This window comes from Cuculus canorus, chromosome 6 (assembly GCF_017976375.1).
Source record: "Cuculus canorus isolate bCucCan1 chromosome 6, bCucCan1.pri, whole genome shotgun sequence".
NCBI classification, from domain to species: Eukaryota; Metazoa; Chordata; class Aves; order Cuculiformes; family Cuculidae; genus Cuculus; species Cuculus canorus.
The window spans coordinates 23,653,859-23,666,607 of record NC_071406.1 but is presented as its reverse complement, the minus strand read 5'-3'; the positions used below and the strand labels follow the sequence as shown (position 1 = coordinate 23,666,607).

At 42.9% G+C, this 12,749-nt stretch overlaps 1 protein-coding gene across 1 annotated transcript in view; it reads left to right on the top strand.

The window, feature by feature from the left end:
* Positions 1-11,495, top strand: part of WIPF1 (WAS/WASL interacting protein family member 1) — a 38,816-nt gene extending 27,321 nt beyond the window's left edge. Inside the window, 5 exon segments of the mRNA XM_054069905.1 lie at positions 31-159; positions 162-527; positions 3,368-3,580; positions 5,293-5,406; positions 6,748-11,495. Of these exon segments, the coding sequence (XP_053925880.1) occupies positions 31-159; positions 162-527; positions 3,368-3,580; positions 5,293-5,406; positions 6,748-6,803 (878 nt within the window). The 3' untranslated portion in view covers positions 6,804-11,495.
* The last annotated feature ends 1,254 nt before the right edge of the window (positions 11,496-12,749 follow it).

Below are 12,749 nucleotides of genomic sequence, written 5' to 3'. Positions count from 1 at the left end.
CTCCCGGTGACGGCCTCTCTCTGTCCGCAGGCCCCGCCAAGCCCTTCTCCCCGCCGCGCCTGCCGAGCCCGCGCGCCCCCGAGCCGCCGCGGAGCCGCGCGCCTCCGCCGCGCCCCGGCCCGCACGCCAGAGCCCCTCCGCCGTTCCCGGGCGGCCGCGGCGCGGGGAGCCCCGGCAGCCCAGCCCCTTCTCGGGGAGGCCCCCGCCGCCGCCCGCCCCGGGCCGCCCGGCCGATGAGAAGCCGCCGCCGCCGCCGCCCCTGGGGCTCCGCCCGCCCGCCCGGGAGGCGGCGCTGCCCCCGCCGCCGCCGCAGAGCGCCAAGCCGCCCGTGCCCGCCGCGCCCCGGCCCGGCCCCGCCGCGCCGCCGCTGCCCCCGGGCCGCCCCGGGCCGCCCCCTAACGACGAGACGCCGCGGCTGCCGCAGAGGAACGCGTCGCTGGGCTCCTGCGCCGCCCGGCCCGGCCCCCTGCCGCCCCCGCCCGGAGAGAGGCCCCCGCCGCCCGTCAGGGACCCGCCCGGCCGCGCAGGTACGAGCGGGGCGGGAGGGGAGAGCTGCGCCTTGAGCGAGGGTCACCGCAGGCTTCGGACCCGCGGGCGCTGCGCCCCCCGAGACCCGGAGGAGTGAGGTGTGAGCTCTTCACCCCCCGAGACTTGGAGGAGCGAGGTGTAATCCCTCTGCCCCCCGAGACTCGGAGGAGTGAGGTGAAATCGCTTCACCCCTCAAGACCTGGAGGAGCGAGGTGAGGTCACTTCGCCCCCCAGGACCCGGAGGGGTGAGGTGAGGTCGCTTCATTTCCCGAGCCCAGGAGGAGCGAGGTGCGCTCGCTTTGCCCTCCAAAACCCGGAGGAGCGAGGTGAGGTCACTTAAGCCGGAGGATGGCTTTTTCGCCGTGTGCCGTGCGAGCCCGGTGCAGCGGGGGCTGCCTCCTCTCCACCAACCTCGCTGCCCTCCTGGCCTGGGCTGCAGACCGTGCCGTTGGGCACAAAGGGATGTGGCGGTTGGAAATGAGGGTTCCTGGGCATCACAAGGCTTAGGGAAAGTCACGCTGCATCTCAGCAGCTTTTGTTAAAATTACTGTAATTAAGAAGAGTTGCAGGCAGGAGGGTTGGAACTAGATGATGTTTAAGGTCCCTTCCAACCCAAACTATTCTGTGATTCTGTGATCATGTTCTTGGATGCAATCAATGGAGTGTTTGATCTAGCTTCTGATAGGTGACAGCATTTGACTCCCTGAGTCAATGGGCGAGTTAAAGATGACATCCTTGGGAACAGAGGTTTGCAGAGCCCAACCTTCTACGTGTTGGGAGACATGAACACTTATGGCCAAATACCAATTATTTTAATAAAAGCCCTATCCAATAGTTGTTAAATATATGGCAGTTGTTACAGCATGACTAACCGTTGTTGCTGACTGCATGCAGATTTCAAATGAGACTAAAAATAAAGTTGTCTCCATTGAATTATTTCATAATATACTTTGTGACAACTGTTGTTCATAACTTTTAAAAATTGCACATTGTAACTTAACTCTCTTAATATCTCATGATTTCCCTTATGAGATTTTAGGAACAATCAGCCTGTAGCTGTAACATCAGGAAGGGAGAGGCATTTCATTGAAGCCCTGGGAAGCCCCATAAAGTCGCCTTTCACTTCATCCTTTGGAATAATAATTGGAAATCATCTGAAACCTGTCCAGTTTTGGACAATAGAGATGAATGTCATGAGAGCTCCTACAGGCGACTGCCATCCATATTGTTTTCCAGCTCCTTGGCCCAGCCTGGATCCCCTATAGTACAGCACCTGCAGCAGCTACACTGCCACACAAAATGCTGGCCATGAAACTGTGCTTTGTGGAGCTGGTTATCAGCCCGTTACACCAAAGGATCGCATGGTGACAGCGCAGTCTGCAGTAAATAAATCAGAGAAATCTTGTCACGTTTGACTGGGAGCATGGATCAAAGTTGAAGAAAGCCTCTGTAGTTATTCAGATACTTCAAGAGCTTCTTCCATGATGGTCTCTGCTTCCACCGATGCTTTCCTGCTTATGGTTTTTCTGAGGCAGAAGATTTCGGCAAATCTGCACTACCATTCTGCCAGCTTAACAAGTTGAAGGAAGTTGTAGAAATAAATTTTAAATGTAAATACTCTTATTATGCAGCAGTTCAGTATAGATGATGGGGTTTTGGTAGGTTTAGAGAAAAAGCAGGCAAAACTGTTCTGAAAGTTGCTAAATGCTTCACATTCTTAGAAAGTATTCCCTGAAGGCAAGCTGTAGTGATGTGTAAAAAAAACAGGAAAACAACCCCACAAAGTACAGCCTGTTTCTTGAAGTATGTTTCAATGCTGCTTTCTTTTTCAAAATGCACATCTGTAGCTAGATTTCATCAGAACAAGAAAGCATTTCATAAAACTGAACATAATTGTTAGTTGCCCAACTCTGCCAAACAGAGGTAACGAGACCTTAGAACATGCACAGCCTTCCACACCCTCTGCTTCATCTCCTTGTATCCTAACCGCAGATAGTCCTCTCCTTGGTGGCAGCGGCTTTCTTGCCATTATTTACTGGCTCCTGTCTGAGAAGCAGCCTTCCCCTGCCCTCAAGAAAGCCCTGATCCCATGTTACCATGGGCTGTGCCTTTGTATTTGACCTGTCATGTCACCATGCCAGTTACTCAGACACAGCCACTGGGAATGCCAGTGCATGTGTGAGGTATGTTTCCAGTTTAGTAGGAGGTAGATACGCTCCAGCTATAGAATAACCTGGCACACAGCACATATGTTTATAAATGAGCGAGCTGATGCCAGCCCATTCCTGGGCTGAGTTCCTTCTGTCCCACCACAGACCCTGGCTGTGACAACCAGAGGAGACCACCCTTATGGAAAAAGCCTCAGTAGGTAGCAAAGCTCTTCTTCTACACATTATCTTGCCTTGCAAAGGCACATGGAAAGGTTTGAAAGGTCTATGGCTTGGAATGTCCACAATACCCTGAATTCCAGGATGAATTTTGCTAAACATGGCAAACATAATTTAGAGTGGTTTAAAAGTGGCTTCAAGAACCAGCACCTCTACAGAGCCTTCTGTAGCTGAGGGAAATGGGAATATGGGTACTGAGGTTTATTTATGCTTAGATATACCATGATCCCCTGATTTCTGCCCTTCAAATCAGCAGCAACTCCCTAGAGAGCCCTGGAGAGCAGGGAGGTGGATGCTAAATGGTGATTCCCCTTCCAGGCTGAGGGTCCTAAGCCAGCCCCCTTGCTGTTTTGTTAGCGGTAGGGCCATGGGGTGCAGACAGCGACTTATCACCATAACAATAACCCCTGGTGCCAACAGCATTTGTGTGCTTGCCTCTTGTCTTGCTCCAGGTCCCCTCCCACCACCTCCTCCCATAAGCAGGAATGGAAGCACTTCAAGGGCTTTGCCTGCTACTCCCCAGCTGCCCTCCCGGGCAGGGCTGGACAACCAGAGAGGTGGACCACGGCCACCACTTCCCCCTGACCGGCCGGGCTTGGCAGCACCACCACCACCACCACCACCTTCATCGGCTGTCAGGAATGGCTTCCAGGATCCAGGTGATGGTAAGACATTCTCTCTGTTTGTCTTTGATAGAGGTTGTGTAACTGCTTTTGGCCTTAATACATCAAAAAGATTTGCGACAGAGGCTTTATTTCTAGTGCAGACCCTGTCTTTCTGACCAATGGAAGTGTCATTTGGGTCTTGATTAACCCTGTCAAGTAAGAACAGAGTAAATGTGCCATACATAGAGCAGAACTGCAGTGTTGTCAATGAAGTTTCCAAAATAATACTTTGAAATGTAGCATGAGAAAAAGAACTCTATTCACCATGCTTTGCTGCGATACAGAAATAAGGCGTACGGGGATTGCTCTGACTCTAGTACAAATTCAAATACGAGCTACACTAAGACTCTTTAGAAATCAGAGCAAGTTAAATGATGACTCAAAAGCTGAAAGCTGAAAAATGAATAAGGGAAGAGAGTGTCAGAGCGCTGCTGAAAATGTCAAGTATCTCTTTTTTTGCTAATGTTTATTTAAAAGATGAGGTCCAAGATTACTGTGTTTTAAAAACTCATCGTGCTTTTCTTTTTAATTGTTTCCTATTTGCAAAAAAAACCCCAAAACAACAGATAAATCTTTCAGCTAATTACAGAAGGCCAAAACTGATATTACTGACCTTTTTACAAGGTTAGAAAAAGCGAGTAAAAAATAAAACTGTTAGTCACGCTTCTGAAGCTTCTTCACACATCAGATAAAGCAGTTGGGTCACAGGTGAATTTTTTCCTACACAAGTCATTTGCAGAGTTCAGAACCTGCAGCTCCCTTACACACTGGTTTTTAATTACAGCCATTGGGAGTAAACATAGAAAAACTGGATCCCAGCAAATAACCACATGTACAACTGCTGGACAAAACTTACTCAGCTATTCATTAAATTATGCAATAAAATATAACAATTTTGCAAGAAAGTTATGGTTGCAAAGTCCTGAAGCAACCAAGTGAAGAAATTAAAGAGTTCAAGATAGGCCACGCTTTCTTCTTTGGGCCTCTGAATTCCAAGTACAGAACAGAGATCCTAAACATTTCCTGTTATTTCAATCAAGAAACTGATCAGCTTGCCTTATTCTTTGGAGTCCTGTACACTCAGTAAGTACATCAACAGGACCTCTATAGTCTCAAGAGATACATTTTCAACTGCCTTATTTTTCCTGTTTTCACACTAGTTACATACAAGTTTCTCCGTCATTATAAATGTTATCATAATGGTCCCAAATTTTATTTTCCCTGTGTAAAAATTAAGAAATAAGAGACACCGCTTATAAGTCAGTGTGCTTTTAATGATGCTTTTGAGCTCTGTCTATCAACAAAGTATGAATATCAGAAAATTCTATATCCTGGAACAAAATACTGCCGGGAAGAAGAAGGCACTATGCATATAACACATGTAACATATATATGTGTGCATGCACGTATATAAAAAAGTACATCTGTTACAGAAGGGAATGTAGCTCTTATTTCAGTGGAACTACAGCCATTTTCCTGAATTGTGATTTTGTGTTAAATTGCCTAAGTGATCATTAAAGTTAGCAAGAATTTTCAGCCTCAAACTGACTTAAAGCATGTTCTTCCCTGACTTCCAATAGAATCCTCGTTCAATATGCAGCCATGTAAGCATTTTGCAATATAAAATGTATTAAGCATGACGCTAATGTCAATTTGCTTTCCTGAAGCTGTGTCACAAAACTAATGAGTAAATTGTGTGGGATTTTTTTCAGATGAATGGGAAGGCAGATTTTCTTTTCATCCTATATCTGATTTGCCACCTCCAGAGCCATATGTACCCATGAACAGAAGTTATCCCAGTAAACTAGCAAGAAATGAAAGTAGAGGTAAGTTCATTCCACCTCTGCTGTTGGAATTTCCGCATATCATCCTAAAAAAATTGTGGGTGAGGAAGAGATGGGATGCTTAGGTTTCAAAACTCCTCAGACTAACAGTGTGGTCACACTTCCCTGCCACACAGAAACTAAATGCAGGTTTGCAGGCACAAGCCTTCTTAAACTTGTGTTTGAAAGGGGTATTTGTTAGTTTTTAAATTGGAATGCATATTTTAAGAGACCACCTCTGGTATTGTAGCCAACCACTTCTGCCAGTGTAGTTAGCCCTCTTCTGCTACAGGCAGCCAGAACAGCAAAATCCCTTAGGACTTCCTTCTCATTTCCCATCTAAATTAATGCACAACTCATTTATTCTTGAGCCAGCATCATCCTTAAATTTAGTCCTCCTCCTTGGAGTGTTAAACCCCTAATGTTTTTTAAGACAACAGTGATATCCTCCTCTCACCTTTTTTTTTTTTCCTGGGCTGATTAAATCAGGATATACTACATTCTACTTCAAACCTACATTCTCTGATCATCAGGGTTGCTTCTATATACGTTTTAGTTTGATTTTGCCTTTTCCAATCAGTGTTACATGCTGTTCCATTTCAGGTCTTAACCATGTCTTCCAGAGCAGCATAAATGTCTTTTATCTTCGTTAGTGGTATTTTGCCTGATACACCTAAGGATCAGTTTACTTCTTTCACAACCAGAGACATTGGTAGCTCATAGTTATCCTGTAATAATTTGTACACTCAGATGTTTCACTCTTTTTCCCGTTTTCAAATGACGAGTTTTTGATTTGGAGCAGAAATTCCAGTTAATCTCCAACCCTTCACTTTGCCCTGTTAGCTTTTATCCTATTCATGTTACTTCACAAAGAAAGGCAAAGTAATGGATACTTTTTTTATGTTTTCTTTCATGAGTTTGCAATTAAAATCTTCATGTAGGGAAACACACAAAGAGCTTTGAAATGTTACTGTGTTTAGAGCTTGCCACTTTCATTGAAATTTGCCTGTGTTGCAGTAGCACTAAGAAGATATGTGTTCACATAAAATAATGAGGCTCACAAGAACTATCAGTCTGCTTTGAGAAGGGGACAAAGGACTAAAATACATATGATTTCCAGACATTTGGGCAATAGCATTAGTTGAAAACCTTCTTTTACATGTTGGAAGTTCTGATGTTGTTTAATGAACTAACTGGAAACTCTACAACAATTTTTTAGTAAAATGGCTAGGTGCAAAAATTAGCAGATCTTCACCAGTAATTGAATTAATGGCTTGGATACAAACTCCCACTTTAAAAAAAAACTAGGAGGAGTAATATAAGAAACTTTCTTTCTTTTTTTAGGTGGCTCTGGCCGAAAAGAAAGAGGTGCCCCTCCACTTCCACCTATACCAAGGTGAAATGGGTTCTGGCCCGTCTTTGGGCGACGTCTGTTTTCAAGTTTCTCTCAAGTCAGCTCTCCTGTCCACATCATTGGAAAGTTGTCTGTTGCTTTATTTCCACTTTTGGCTTGTCAGCTGGAACAAACTTAAGTTTCTATTACAGAAGTAATAGAAGCAGTTTATGAACTATGATTGCTCAAAGCTATAAATTTTATGTGCTTATACTACAGGCTGTCTTGAAAGGCATTTTGTGGACCATACCAACATACGTGCATCATGCTTACCATGTCCAGCCCTGTGCCCATGAGAGCTCCATGGAAGGTCTGGCTTTGAATTTAATGAGACTGGAACAAAGCTGTTTCGTTCACTTTAGGTACAGTGGCTGGATTATTTGAATGATAAAGTACAATCTATTTTCTGTTTAAATAACAGTTGCTGGGGAAAAACATGTAGCCAAGAGTCCCCTGGATCCTTCTGTGCTTGCCTAGCTTGGCCCATCTGCTTCTGCAAGCCATAGACCTACTACATGGCGACCAAGAGTTCATCCTAAACCTTTTCACTTCTGCTTAGCCAAGCGAATGTTATTTTAAACAACAGATAGCACATCCTGCTTGGAGGATGGAGTGTGTCTGGCCTTGTTTTTACCTGCAGAGAATCTTCCAAGGAAAAGTATAAGTGAAGAATTCAGCAGCATAAAAATATCTTTTTTTTGTAATCCTCCTTTCTTTTTTTTTTTAATAGCGTTATGCTTTCAGCCACCTAAGTCTTTTCTACTCTGATGCGGACCACCCCCAGTTATCCATATGCTGGGTTATTGTAATGCCCTCTACCTGAGATATGTGAAGAGTCCTCAGGAAGTAGTCTTGGTGCAAATGCAGTAATTATTGTAGTCGTAGTCTCATTCTGTAAAGCATCGCTAACACCAATGCTCCACGGACTGCTTTCCAGTTGTTTCTTTGGTACAATTAAATGATGCCTTTTGCCTTAAAAAGCTCCCTGGGGCTTAGGTCACAGGAGAGATTTGTATTGCAGTAGAGCAGCTGATGTAAAAAATGTGTGTGACAGCCCTTTGATATAATGAAGGAGGCCTGGGGTTTGTGCATTCAAGTGGGAGCATCAGCTCCAAAATTTGCTGTCTGCACTGGTTCAAGGGAAATGGGAAGATTTGGCCTTCTGAGTTTACCATGAGCCTGTCCTTTCAACCTTTGCAGAAGGAGTCTCCACAGAGAGCTGCAAAGTCTTGTATATGAGAAAAGACTTCATGGCACGAGTGCATTTTACAAATGGATCTAAAGGCACGTAAAAAGTCTTTGGAAATTAGAGGAAGGTTATATATAATTCTGGATTTGAAATATTGCTGAATGTTAGCTCTTTGTTAATTGGAATTCTGAAGGTTAGCCTTGAAAAATTTCTCCTACATCTCCTCAACAGTTTCTGTTTTTTCAGCATTCTCCTTGTGATCCTTACCAAGCCTGGATCAGCAGCCGTGCTTCACAGGGCGCTGCTCAACATAAAAAAAAAAAGGTATAAGGACATGTAGGTTAAGGAAATGTTTCTCTAGGATGGGAGACGTGATCCTAAGTATGATCTGTAGCTAGAATGAGGTCAGTCCTTGAAACTCAAGGTAATTTAGCCAAAGAGAGTCTGGACCCCACTGAAGTGTTTGTGTGTAGGGCTTCGTGTTCCATCAGTTGGTGTAGAGGGGCAGATCCTCTTTCCACCTAACAGCCTGGGCAGTCACAGTGAAGGGGATGAGACAGAGTTGGATTGGGCCAGATCAAAGTAATTTGGCCTTTTCAGTGTTTGTTTACGAAATCTTGTTAGCTGTGACAGCATTCGATTATGTGTCTTTTTTACATTTTTATATCTAATGATCTATTTTAAGTTACTGTTTATGGTCTTGAACCTGCAATTAAATGCGCAGGCGCAGTGATGTATCTACATCTAATTGCAGGATCGTGGCTGTAAGAGTTTCTTAAACGGATATTAGTGAGACCTCTATGTGACAGGTGCACCTTGGGATCAAAATACTGAATTTGTGTATGTATTTTATGGATGTCACTTAAACATATGCACTGTACAAAGTGCCTGTGTCTTTGGGATATTATTATGTGAATAGAAGTCCAAATAAGATTTTTAGGATAATAACTTAAAGGATAAATTATTGTATTCATGTTATTAAACTGAAGCACTTATAACTTTCTAAGAAACAACATTTTGAATTTACGAATACAATATTTTCTGTACCTTGACCTGCCAAATCCTTATTAATATACAAACAGCTATGCAGCAAAAAAAAACCAAACCAAACCTTCAGAAACTGTACCATTTTTGTAACTTACCTGCTTCCAGCACAAAGGTGAGTATATCAGTGAAAATGCTGCACATTGTTCTGATACTCTCTGTATCATTCAGAATATCATACTTGATCTTTTCAGCAAGGTATTCTGACCAGAAATTCTGGACCACTACCAAAGACTTGGCAAACCAGCTTCAATCTCACTTTAAAATGTGCTATGTAAAAGAGCTTCAGTCAACAAGCCAAGAAAGCTGAGCTGCTTGGGTTTTAGCATTTCTTTGTACTATAGAAATCTCTTCAGAGTGGATGTTTGGTATATATGTAAAATAGCTTAACAATGCAGAAAGATGTATTTTTTCACCTAGCAACAACTTTACTATTTATATCTTTTGCTATAAACATCCCTAGATGTATTCCAGAACAATGCAGCATTTTATCATTCAATATATTGCTTCATATATTGGTAGCTAATTACAGTATGATCAGTATTAAAGTATTTATTTCACTATGAAGTGTTAAAAAAGAAGAATGCAAAAAATGTTGGATAAGTGGTGCCTTATGACTTTTTTAGTCAACTTTTCTGTGTCTCACTAGAAAAATTAATAGGCATTTCTCTTCCAAGTCCTAATGTAAACAGTGCTGACAGTAGCATACTATGGTGTTTTAGCTAAGTCCTGCTGTTGTAATGTGCTCAGCTTCAGATTGAGCTTAGCATATGGAGAGAGATCGTTGGATCAGTCTTCACGGGAGATGTATGTGGGCACTGATTAACCTTACAATCAATTTTTTGTAAGCTTTTCCTAAAACCAGTGTCTCAAGCTGTTGTCCATAGAGCCCAGCAGACTTCAGTGTGGTTGCACAGGTTATTAGAAAACTAATTTTGATTCACTGCTTGCATATAAGATTTAGTGGGTTTGTTTCAATGGCATTGTATTATAAACCTTCACACCTCAAAATTTCTTTTTTATGTCATCACCGAGACTCGCGTTGTGTGACAATGTCCATAGATGTTTGGTTTTGTTTGATTCAAGTCAGTAAATAAAACGGGAATAACATTTGTACCATGTGATGATAATTTCTGCTCAGTATTTTTTGAAGAAATGCACGTATTATGTCTATTATCACTTTCTGTAACAGCCATTGGGAGAAGAGGTGACAGTGATTAACATTCGGAATCGTTAAAAGAAACAGATGGTGTTTCAAGAAGTATGCATTTCCATAAATGAACTGCTTAAATAAGGTCATAAAGTTCTTGTTTAGAAGCTAACATTTCCCAACACTAAAAGAATCATAAGAACAGGGGGTTTTTTCTGCAAGGCAACTATTAAAGAGGTTCCTTAAATTGTCACTTAAAAAGCTGGAGGGTAGTTTCTCCTTGCAGCAGCAACTGTTTACATGTCCCTTATAGAAGTAGGTCCTGTTGGAGCATAGGGTGAGGGAACTAAACTGTTGTCATGCTTCACATATGTTATAAAAAACATTTTTCATGCAAAAGTATGCAAACAGTAAAGGTACTTTTTGTTTTGGAAGCAAAGAATGGAGCTGAATGATCAAACTGGGATTATTTCAAACAGAATGTCAAATGTCAAGAGACCTAGAGAGGGCCTCTCAGCCACAGGACCCTGGAAAGGAGAAGATTGCTCAAGGAGATACAAACCACTTGACTGAATGTTGCTGTCGATACTAGAGTAGAAATCATGATATCAAATGTGCGTGCACATAATACTACATGGCAATAGTGTGAACACCATTGTCTCACAGTCAGATGCAAGCAACCTGTTATGGCGGTACATTGACTCTGTATAATATATTGTATGAACTGCAGTCTTTCAAACTGTATTGACCAGAAGATAAGGGGACTCTCTTATCCAAGATATCTGGTAACACATCAAGTGTAGCTAGTTCATGGACATTAGGAGAGAACGGGGGTCTTGCAGCCTGTAAGGTGGAAGCACGTGGACCATTCAGTTCAAAGGTAAACCTGGAGCACTGGCAGAAACGGAAGTGTTGGAGTTACTGAGCAGAAGCAGGGTACACGTGTGCGATCTCAGTGAGTAGGCAGCAGGTATGTAGGCAGACAAAAAAAATGGATACTGCATGTCTTAAAAAAGGGAGTAACCCTTCTGTATGTTGCTATACAAAATACAGTTTGTCTGTAATACATGTTCTTTAGTGTAAACTAATGCATACCTCTAAATTTGGACTTCCAAAGTCAGACAAGTTTATGAAAGGAGGAAAAACATAAAGCACACACTGAGCAGAAAGCAACGTGTTTTTATCAGATGCCTAAAGTCTGAGCTTTTTATAAAATATTAATCTAGTTTTGTGAATATTTTTCTGCTTAACATTTATTTTGTATGTGATTTTCTTATTTTTCTGTCCTATGCCAAATAAATTTTACTTCTATTTAATCGGTGGTGCAGACTGTTACATTGAGAACAACCATGGTTGCTTCCCTAACACAAACAGATCAGCTTTAGCAGGAGTGTAACAGTGAGCCTGGCAGGAGCTGGAGTTCTCCTCCCCCGCTCCTGCTTGCCTTTGTGCAGCAGCACAGTGGTAACACACAGAGGACTTTGGACCTCCATACAGTGGAGATTAGACATCTGCAGATAAGGAGAAACAATGAGTTTAGTTTAGGATAAAGAATATTTGAAAGTCTCTGGTCAGTGATGCTGTACTTGTGGAAGGCTGTTGTGTGAAGTCTGGGCATTGGCTTCTGGCAAGGCAGATTGGGCACTTGCCGTGAGGAGATGACATAGAAAATCACTCTAGTTAAACACAGATTTTTGTTCCTCTTGCCTCGAAGGCTGCCAGAGAGTGTGAATGCCAAATAACTGAAATCCTCTTTTTGGCTTTGGAGCCCTGTCCTTGATCTTGGATGTTAAGCTTTTCAGATAATTTGGATCAGGTTCATCATAGAAAGGCCCTTTGATAAGTCAAAATGAAGCTCAAATTCAAGCTGCACCTACAGCTTCTGAGAAATTAAAAAGGGCATTTAGAACCCTGAGCTAAATAGCTCTACACTGTAATTCTTCTATATTGCAAAGACTTAAGCAGCAGGTTTCTTCTTGCACAGGTAGTGGATCCTTATGGGGACTGGTTGTTGCTACTTTCATTTTACAGTCTGACTAGGACAGAGAACTCAGCTTTCCGAAAAGGTCACAGACACCCGTGGCTCAGATGTAGCCTAGAAACCTATCGGTCCTGGTGTCTTGGGTATATAAACAGGTGAGCCATGACAGAGGGTGGAGGCTGGGAGTTTGTGAGCTGTAAAGGATCAGGCTCAGCAGGCTGAGACCTTTGCTTGCAGATCTCAGTAGCAGTAGCCTTGAATGAGGACTCAGAGATATGAATCTAATGGTAGATAGTAGGACTGTCTACCTCATGTTCCTCAAAAGGAAACATAGATGTTTCTGGTTTTCAATAAATTAAATTACTTGCTTGACTTGAGGAGAAACTGGCCTGAGCACGCTGTGACCTAGTCAGAACCACAACATAGTCCTTCCTTCATTTATCTCAAAAAATGCTGTTGCTTTAAAAAGAACCCCACAGACTCCACTACAACAATTCTGACTGGTCCATGCAGTTGCAGGAAGGTTCACGTGTGGCACGCAGCACACACAAAAATATCTAACTCCTTTGATCATGCTTCAACAATTCCC